The sequence below is a fragment of the Eschscholzia californica genome, unplaced genomic scaffold, assembly GCF_041429995.1.
Source record: "Eschscholzia californica isolate CP2 unplaced genomic scaffold, dmEscCali1.0.p SCAF_1, whole genome shotgun sequence".
NCBI lineage: Eukaryota > Viridiplantae > Streptophyta > Magnoliopsida > Ranunculales > Papaveraceae > Eschscholzia > Eschscholzia californica.
Genome location: NW_028238198.1, coordinates 29,148,027 through 29,158,813, shown reverse-complemented (window position 1 = coordinate 29,158,813; position 10,787 = coordinate 29,148,027). Strand labels below are relative to the sequence as shown.

At 36.3% G+C, this 10,787-nt stretch overlaps 1 protein-coding gene across 1 annotated transcript; it reads left to right on the top strand.

The window, feature by feature from the left end:
* Positions 1-1,147: 1,147 nt before the first annotated feature.
* LOC147565842 (WD40 repeat-containing protein HOS15-like) lies at positions 1,148-7,671 on the top strand. Its single transcript, XM_086652324.1, has 14 exons — positions 1,148-1,364; positions 2,189-2,334; positions 2,439-2,799; positions 3,493-3,587; positions 3,690-3,736; positions 4,358-4,508; positions 4,680-4,743; positions 4,941-5,099; positions 5,212-5,333; positions 6,079-6,153; positions 6,462-6,515; positions 6,608-6,681; positions 7,041-7,115; positions 7,202-7,671. The coding sequence occupies exons 1-14, from the start codon at positions 1,304-1,306 to the stop codon at positions 7,419-7,421; spliced, it is 1,704 nt and encodes a 567-aa protein (XP_086508450.1). The 5' UTR covers positions 1,148-1,303; the 3' UTR covers positions 7,422-7,671.
* Positions 7,672-10,787: the final 3,116 nt, after the last annotated feature.

Sequence of the window (10,787 nt, the reverse complement as noted above, 5' to 3'; positions counted from 1 at the left end):
CCAAGCTTTCTTACTCGGTATTCAATTGGAACACACTTTTCCCACAAATAAGTATTAACATTGAAGGAGATCCGCATTAGGTGGTGAACCGTCTAAATGGTGCAAACGAAGAGAAACCATAGAGGTACCGACAACTTGGAGAGGAGATTTTGTCATAGGCGACATGGCCGACATCTCCTACCAACATCCAATTTCGTGTCTGTAATAGTTTATGTAATGCGACAACTCATACTCTAGCTGTAGGAGGTCTTACCTAAGTCCCGACCGATTTAACTCGATAGCACGAGCCAGGTAAGCTTGAGCCGGGCTTTAGTCGGTCGTCGGGTCGTAACAATCAGGGCGGTTAGGGTTGGGTCTCGGGTTTCCGGACCGTTTTCCCAGCCTTAGAGGGTGTTTGATTTTTTAGCACTTACAAGTGCAACCACTTACTAAGTGATAATCACTTACTAAGTGATATCAAATGTAAGTGCTATGGCGTTTGTTTTTCATCGGTTCTAAGTGCTTGATTATAATTTTTATATTAAACCTAAATGTTATAAAAATGAAAAATTGTCTGTTTTAACCTTAGTGTATTTACACATTAGCATTTCATACTAATTCGTAATAAGTTCGTTAGTTTAGGTAAAAGAGAATTGCGGTTTACGAATGCTATGTCAAAAATATTAATCTTAAATAATTAAGAATTATGAAGGTGAAAGAACTTAGTTGTATCATGGAGTTTGGGTGTTCCATGATTAGTGAAGGAAGAGATGTTAGAAAAATGTAGGAGGAAAACTTAGGTGAAGGATGAGTGAAGATAGCGGAAGTCATAAAAAGATTTTGTATTTATCAATTGTTTAAGATTTTCTTCATAGTTAAAATTATATTGGTAATTACAATATTAAGAGAAGGATAGAAATGTCATTTTTAGCACTTACAAAGTAAGTGCAGAAAAATAAGCTCCAATTTGGAGCTTACTATTTTGCACTTACTTTGCCACCACTTAGAAGTGATTTTCACTTATTAAGTGAAAAAACAAACGACCTAAAATTGTCGGCCCGCACTTAATAAGTGAAAATCACTTAATAAGTGCAAAAATCAAACACCCTCTTACTCTAGCCCAACACTGTAAATTATGATGTAACATAATTTTAGAATACACTAAATCTTCGGGCGTAATATCGGTCAATTTTCGGGACATCTAGAACTACTTTTTCCAAAATGGTTTCCCTCTCGAGATGAAACTCTTCTCCCCGACAGCCGAAAACATCCAGCACCACTTTTGCAGTTACAAAAACTCTTCTCTGTCTGGGAGTTGGCAAAAATGGTGGCCATTACCTCCGTCGAACTCAATTATCTTGTTTTCCGCTATCTTCATGAATCAGGTAGGGTTTCACTTTAAAATCTCTCTGTTATCTTCTGACTATGATGCCCTAGTTCGAGTAATTTTAGAGGTAGAGATTTTCTCTCCCCAAATTCTCAGAGCTTCTATGCTATTTTCATGTTAGTTTCGTAGTTACTAGTTAGGGTTTATGTTTTACTAGTTCCGTCAAGACTATTGACGATTTCAAACTATATAGTACGTTTTAGATGGGATTTTGATCTATTTGTTACTTAAATTTGTAGATTGTTTCTAGAAAATTTGATCTGCTTTCATACCCTGTGTTTTGATCATACCGCATCATCTGCATGTTGATAAATATTTGTAGTTTGAAGATATTAGAAATTCTCAATGACTGAATTAATGGATTCATTGGTTCAATGTGTTTCCATGTCCATTTCTTGAGTTTGGCCTTCAATCTCATTTATCCACGCCAGATTTTGTTTTGTCAAAAGGATCCAACAATTTTTTGTTTAGGATTTTAGTTCCTTAGTAAGGTTTTCGCGCGCGGGTTTTCAAAGGAAGGTTTACGCGATTAAGGTTTCATGACTAGATTAGTCTTATAACATGGAAAAAAACCCGTCAAAATTACTAACTTGGTTAGCTCATCAATGTCCTATTGAATTTTATGGCAGGTTGATCCGGAATGCAATATTTCGTTTTACTCGTTCATAAATTTTGTAGAAGGAAGCTAGTACTTATTGTCTCGTTCCTTATTGTTGCGTGGCGTCTCTATATCTCTATCCAACTGTCTGATCAGAAGTCATCTTAACCAAAGGGTTACTCTTATTCCTCCACGTATTTAAAAAGAGTTCAACTGTGTTTCAGGTTTTACGCATTCCGCATTTACTTTAGGATATGAGGCAGGCATTAACAAAAGTCCTATTGATGGAAATTTAGTTCCACCAGCTGCTCTTGTTACATTTGTACAAAAAGGCCTTCAGTACCTGGAGCTGGAAGCAAATCTGTGTAACGTGAGTCTGCTCACTAATTTTCTTCTATTTTTGTTTCTTTTGTCATCTACTGATATTTATACTCCGTAATCTATGCTGATGGGCGTTCGTTTAAAATTTCTTAGGGTGATGCAGATACGGATGACGATTTCTCCTTTCTGCAACCTTTGGACCTTATTACGAAAGATGTCAATGAACTGCGGCAAATCATAAAAGAAAAGAAAGAAAAACTTCAAAAGGAGAGAGAGAAGGAGCTGGAGAAAGACAAGGAACTTGGTCGGGGACATGAACAACAGATTAGGAAAGTAAGGGAGGAGGAAAGGCGAGAAAAAGAACAACAAGAAAGAGATAAAAATAGAAATAGGGTGGAAAAGGATAGGGAGAAAGAGAAAGAAAAACAACTGGAGAAGCACATTGATCGAGAACCAGTAAGAGATCATGAGGCGAAACATAAAGTGAAGCATGAAGTTAGTGGAGTTTCTGAAGGTATATGAACTCAACTGCCTCCTATTTTTGCTGATGAACTAATCTTTACTCCACTGGATTAGTTAGGTATACTGCCTTTTTATAAAAGTAAATAGTGGTTGTTCAGCTAAACTCCTATCGGGACCATATACAATTCACTAACTAATTGGTGTCTTTATGGTGATATATGGGTTGAATTTCTTTTTTCTGCTCATGTTGTTAATGTAAATGGAACTTCTGTAGCCTGGATACACATGCAAGTATCAATTTCAACGAACTGCAAATAATACGTCTCTGGACTTCACAATGGGTTTAGTTAATTTGAAATAAGTCATCTCTATGCAATTTTATAGATTAGGCGAGTAGTCCCATATCTCAACCATTATGTACCGAGGAGAAAAATTTACATATGTTAATGTTCATATTTGAAGCAAATAAAAGTGCGGCGGCAACTGGCACTGTTGAAATTTATAACTTTTCAAGATTTAGTTTTGAAGTTACGGAAATGAAACAGGAAGTCTATCAAAGAAGTCAAGTGAATCTTGGGAGCACTTAATTTTGACGCCACTTGCCCTCTTGATCGATTAGCAGTTTGTTATATATTCCGCCAGTTTGATATTGACATACAATACTTAACCCTCTTAAGTGTGAAGTTTTAGTCGGCAGTTCTTTTGGACATTTCTGTTACCTTATCTTTTCTTTTGTATTTAATAGGACCAGAACCAATGGATATATCAACAATATCACCATCTCTGCCTTGTGAAATTCCTGCTAGTGATGTAACAATTTTGGAAGGGCATGCTTCTGAGGTTTAGCTTTACCCTTTCATCATAGTTTCTTATATATGCTGGTCTTTGTTCTGCTATTTGTCGCTGTTGTTATTACTGGTCATAACTTGCCATGACGTACAGGTTTTTGCTTGTGCATGGAGTCCAACCGGATCACTTCTAGCATCTGGGTGAGTAGATGTATAGAATATATTGCAGATAATGGCCTTTGCATCTCTCTATTTATTCGCAATAAAGAACGAATTCTCCTCCCTAATACCTATTGATTATCTAACGATCCTCCTGTTGCAGCCTTCGGAGTAAGGAACCTTTGTATTTTAACTTCAGTCGGATCTTTGAGTGCAGTGGACATTTTTTTGTAATATTTTGAATTTGGATAATCAACATCTTTTTATCTGTTTCTCTCTCTCCTTTTTTTTAATAGTTTTTTTTACGGCAGATACCATATTCTATGACTATATAACACTTCGCTGAGTTTAGAGTTCTGGTCAGGATAATATCGAAGCTAAGCGATAGAGCTATTTCCATTGTTTCTTTAAGTTTGTGTGAACTAACCGGTTAAGTGTCTTATTCATGGTACACTTTTCAAGTTGAATTTATTTCAACTTCCACGAGACTATCATTTCCATATAAAGATACAACATGGATGTTACTATAGCGGGGCATGATATGATTAGATGAGTTTGGATGTGATTTCTCATCTTTCTTCAACTTATTTTGACTTAGCACTTTTTCCAACTATGCTTCGTTTTCGGCTTTATTAAAACCTCGGAACCTTGACAATTTTCTAGGTCTGGAGATTCAACAGCTCGGATTTGGGCAATTCCCGACGGAATGTGTAGGGCAAATATGCAGAATGGTCCTCCAAACGTATTGGTATTGAAACATTTTAAGGGTAGAACCAATGAAAAAAGCAGGGATGTCACAACACTCGATTGGAATGTGAGTGTCTCAAAATATGAACGTTCTTTCGGATTATGCTCTTGCTGAACATAAAATGTTTGCATCTCACTGGCTTAGGTTGCTACAAATATAGCTACATTTTATATTCGTAGTGCCGCTATTTACTTATTTTTAATTAATTATATTCTTATTTCTCCTTGTTTGTTATAGGGAGATGGAACTTTACTTGCAACGGGTTCTTATGATGGGCATGCAAGAGTGTGGAGTAGAGATGGTAATGTGTTTTAGCATTTGCTTATTTCTCTTTCAAACTGTTGTAGAAAAACGTGGGAGTTGCAGCAATAAGATATAAGTTGACTGCAACTTTATTCCTTTATGACTTCCCTTATTTGTATTGTTTTGAGAATTTACTTTCCTAAGCTTACTGAAATTTGGATGTGCTCATCTTTTTTTGGGTTTACTTGCCACCAGGGGGACTAATAAATACTTTAACCAAACATAAGGGCCCCATCTTTTCTCTAAAGTGGAACAGAAGAGGTGATTATCTTCTTAGTGGCAGTGTAGATACTACTGCTATAGTGTGGGATGTAAAGAAAGGGGAATGGAAACAACAATTTGAGTTTCACACAGGTATATTACAATCTCATTCTCTAGAATTTTCTGTTCATTTAATTCCAGATACTGATTGAAAATTTCCAATTACCACTGACGAGAAAACATGGTGTATATTATTATCTTTCAGCTCCTGCACTTGATGTTGATTGGCGAAACAATTCTTCCTTTGCCACTTGTGCAACTGATGGCATGATTTATGTTTGCAAGATTGGAGAGAGTCGTCCTCTTAGAACTTTTTCTGCGCATCAGGTTTATTCTTGCTATTACCTATTACTTTTTTGTCGTCATTTTGATCATTTTACATTAAATCTAGTCTGTGAAACACTTAGTTGATTGAATGGATATATTACTCTCCAAATTCTTTCTATTCCGTGGTGAAGTTTGAATAACTTAAGCAAGTTATTAACTCAATGAAGCAAGTCTACGAAACAAGTTGCTGAAATAGCATCTTCAGGACTTAGTTGAGTCTTAACTGTGCTTAGGACATCAGTTAAATGAACATAAGTTCCTGGATGTGTTTGTAGTACCTTGTTGAGTCTTGACTTGGTTATTTTTATCAGGACATCAATTAAACATGGGTCAGGTAATCACCCGAGAAAGGCCAGGTCACTGTTTTTATTCCTTTGCTTTTGTTCATTGGTACTCCAATTGAGACATTTTTTTTATAGACAAGGCCTCCTCAAAATCATCTTGTGGCCGTGTTTAGCCCGACGAGACAAGAATTGTCTTCAAAATCATGTTCTTGGAGTTGGCATTGCATCGTTCATGAAATTAGCCAAAACTGTAGTTACTAAGAGAAGTCAAGATAAGCCTTTACCAGTTGAGTTCACACTTGAAGTTAAACAATTTTATTTATTTATTTTACTCGTCTTTTTCGGCAAGAAAGATAAATGAGATGTTGGAAGAGGATGGCAGTAGTAGTAAGTAATGCTTTGGAAATACAATCTTGATATTGGCATTGATGCCACTCATGCTCATATCTTTGTTTGTCCAGGGTGAAGTTAATGCTATCAAATGGGATCCAACTGCTTTGTTGTTGGCTTCTTGCTCTGATGATGGCACCGCAAAGGTGATTATTTACACTTCTCCTTTCAATGACCCATTACTAAAAAGCAACTGCGACATGTTAAATGCATATGGGTGGATGAATCTCTGTTTAAGCTCCCATTTAGGAAAAGCTACACTTGTTTCGATGATTTTGATGCAGTCATTTGTCAGAGCAGGTTTTGTTTATATGTTGAAATTCCAAATAAACGCAATGTTGAATTTTTTAAGAATAGAAATTTTGTTTCAATTGGCTTTTAGTTTTATTCTCTGTGACAGAACTTCGCTATTGCTTTGTGTACTTAATTTCACTTAAATGAAACTCGGTTACAGATTTGGAGCATGAAGCATGAAAACTATGTGCACGACATTAAGGAACATGCCAAGGTTTTCTTGTTATTTTCTCTTGAACTGTTATTATCTTTATTTGACGTTTTATATTTTGTTAACAAACATATACTATCTACTAAATTGCACAGGAAATATACACTATCAGATGGAGTCCGACTGGCCCAGGCTCAAACAACCCTAATCAGCAATTAGTGCTGGCAAGGTAAGTAAGTCTTTACTATAATTAGATTGTTGTGTTTAAACTAACACGTCTCATCTAAGGCCCCGAGTCTTCCTCTTTTTTCTTGTTCCGGACAAGTACACAGAGAACTGATATCTAGTAGAAATGAAAATTTGGTATTTTACATTTAGTGTTCAGTTTTTAGATTACAAGTTTATGGAATAACCAAACAGTTCTTAGATAGATTTTAAGTCCAGTATAACTGATCCTTTCCGAAATCACCTTGTTACTCTCTTCCATGTAGTTAAAACTGGAACAAATAGGAACCAAGTTCACATTCAATTATGTCAAAGACAATATTTTGCAATATTTAGAATAAGGAAATTTTTGGATTTGTATAGTGCATCCTTCGACGCGACGGTAAAGCTATGGAATGCGGAATTAGGAAGCCGTATCTACAGCCTCAACGGCCACAGGTATGAAACATAAGCATCCAAAGTTTATCCAAATACTAGGCTGAAAATGAAAATAATCTTCTATATATTTGAAAATAACTTCGCAGCGAGCCAGTTTACTCGGTTGCATTTAGTCCGAACGGAGAGTATCTGGCTAGCGGATCACTAGACAGAAGCATGCACATATGGTCTGTGAAAGAGGGAAAGTTGGTGAAAACTTATACTGGGAAAGGAGGTATATTTGAAGTTTGCTGGAACAAGGAAGGAGACAAGATTGCTGCTTGTTTTGCCAACAATACTGTTTCTGTCTTGGATTTCAGAATGTAAATGTAACTTCTCTCATCAAGACGATATGAATTAAGTAGCGTTGATCTTGATCGTGGGTAATTTATGCTCGTCTGTCCTGAAAGTCATATAGTTTTGAACCAGATATTTGTACATATATTAACTATAGTTTTTTTTTTTTTAAATATTAACTATAATCAGACACTGGAACTAAAAATATTCTAGGACAATATTAACTGACAGTCAAAATTGTGTTCATGTTAACTAGAATTCAAAAGATTATATTTTAAAATAGAACTGGTAATGGATCGGCTTATATTACGCCATGACTTCGAGCTAGACTATCTGATTCTCGATCGAACTGTCTATTTACATGACAAAGTAAAGCCGGGTAACATTAGTTTCTTGTCTTCTGGATTGAGAAGTGCTACATGTACAACTGAATTTCAGATAGTCGAAGTATGATTGCATGACTTCCTATATGATAATGATGGCAATACGAGTAATGATTCTTTTCACTTTCATGAACATTGATATGATGAAACTAGTTCCTTTCTTTCTCTCTTTATCTTACTTACCCATCAACCTATTAGGAAAAAAAAAATCAAAGAATATTATGAAAAAGCAATCCCAACTTACTTTGTTTATAAAAGCTTTATTACTTTAGAGATTCTTTTGTCTACCTTTGCTTTTTCCTCATCTAATTACTTCATAAAACAACTTTAAAACCCTAGGTTGATAAAAGGCAAGCCCCTACCTGACAAGAGTAGATAGCCTTCATTCAACTTGGTTTCTTTTCATCATAATTTATTTTTAGTACAAGACAAGACATTTATAGTGAGCCTTCTGCCCATTAGTATATGCATGGAACTTGTTTTCTATGCTTTTGCGTTGTATGACCTCTCTAAGTAAGTTTAGATTGCACTAAAATTCGTCTGAATCTGATTCAAATGAACAAAAATAGTATGATCCCCGAATTGCCATCTAAAACATAAGACGTCGAGTTAAAAAGAAGAGGAACTTTGGTTGCTTCGGCGGTATTACGCTTGGCATCGCCTTTGATTTAGTTTCGGAGTGAGGTCTGGTTTAAGGGTAGTTCCCAAGAGAAAAAGAGGAACCTTCATGGGCATAGCACTGTCTGACTGCCATGACAGATTAGGAACAGGGACATCCAAACAAATAAAATCAGTAATCTTGGAATCAAATCACTAGCCCATAACAGGGTGAGGGTACTACCCTTCGGACATCCAAACAGATTAGGAACAGGAACTTTACCCTAGTTCTGGATGGTTTATCACTCAGACCAAAGAAGTGAACCCTCGAACTAGGGGTTGGATTTTGGTCCGGAAACCCGAAACCCGCACACGATCGTCCGAGTCCGAAGGGTCCGTGACCGTCCGATGCCCGAATCGGTCCGTACCCGCCCGACCAAAAGAGCTTAAGCGGACGGACGCGAGCACATGCCTGGTGATTCGACCGAGTCCGCCCGCTTATGTAGTCCGCCCGACCTATCCCATCCATACCCGTCCGTTTATCCTACCCGTTATACCAGTTCGCCTATATAATTGATTTTAAGCCTTTCGATTTGTAGAGTTAGCTACAACCGTTAGTTTCAAGAGTAAAAATATATACCCTAGAAATTACTTTTCTTAATCTTGTATTTGCCTCTCTACTTCTCTAGTCTCGTTCTCCTCCAAAATCTCAATATCTCATCAGTAACTCCAAGAATCCACAAGACACTGATCGTAATCCATGAGAAATCTCGATGATTATCTTTTAATTTGTGTTCATTTACTTTTTGGAATTGTAAAGTGAAAGTTTAATTAGAAACTTGTAATTAGCTACTAAACAATTTTAATTTCGAACAACTTTTTTTTATTTGTTCATTAGTGACCGGTGTCCAGCCGACCGATACCCGGTTTTTCCGACTATCAAAACGGTTACGGACGGGCACTTTAATGGACAAAAACCCGAAATGTCCTCCTATTTTGCCCGGATGTCTGAGTGGACACTTAGGACTTATGCATGTTCCGCCCGAACCGATTGAGTTAGTGTCCATTTCCCGCCCGTCCGGATCGATTCCCACCCCTACCTGGAACCAACATCACATGAACACAATTTCTAGGCGCATCAGAGATAATAATGCTAAAGAGGCTACAAGTCAAATCTGACTCCAGACCTACATGAAATCAACGGTTTCAATTTTCAAGTTAATTCTCTCTTGATGGATTTTTCCACTCTCGGTAGACGGTTGATTATTATTTAGGTCTGGAATAAGTCTACTTTTGTAGCGTCTTCTATCATTTCTCTTGAAGAAATCTACTAACTATTCATCACCTTAAACAGGCCAGGCCTGGTTCGGGTCCGGGCCGCGGCACAGCCTTTTTTATACAACTTCTATTCCACTATGTGAAAGAAAGTTACCCAGTGCTTATCCAGTATTCTCAGACCCAACAAGCACTATACCTAATGTGATTGAGAAGCCAAAGTAAGAGACAAGTCTCTTATTCAAGATCTTGACTCAACAATCCAACACCATAAATATTTTATTCTACTAAAATAATACTACTATTGTAGAGAGAGAAAAAGAAAACATGGGGGAACTGAGCTCTTCCTGACTCGTTAGATTTTTTTGTAAAAACAAAAAGATTCTAAGCATAAAAAAACAAGTGGTATTAATGCAATTATCCTACTGTACATATACACAATGCCCATTCCTCTAGTGGAAAAGCCCAAGAAGAGACTCTCATGAAAATTAGATACTCTTTTCTATTTGAAGACTCATACAAACAAAAACCCTAATAAAATAACAAATCACTTCTAACCTCCATTATTGGTATTGATAGTTCTATCTATCTATAGTCCCTACCACAAATATATGTAATATCAAAAGATAATAATAAAAATTATACTATTAATTTTCATTCGCTTTCAGTATATCTATAGTGAAGCTTCTTATCAATCACCCACTTATTTCATAAGTCCCTTTCTCTTCTAAAGAACATAAAGATATTATCTTTTCGAAGTAAAGTATACTCTATTTGAAGCAACTCCAAGTGGTAGAGAACTAACGGAAAAAAAAAGTATAATAAAGGTATAACGAGGTCCTACGATAAAAAAAAAAAATTGTCGGCTAGATAAATTTCTTTCAGTGCTCTTAGTGAGGGTTCGAATAGACTGTACGTGTCTCTAGATCAAATTCAGACGCCTAAACGAAGATTTAAGTAGACTACCCTTTTTCATAAACTACAAGAAGAAAAATTACAGAATGCATAATTTATTGATAAGAGAAGCATAAAAGTTCAGCCATGATTTTATTCTTGAACTACCTCAGTTATTTTCTTACCTAACAGAAGTACAAGTTTTTTTTTGCTCCATTTAGCTGTGTCAGGTTTCAACTCTAGATCA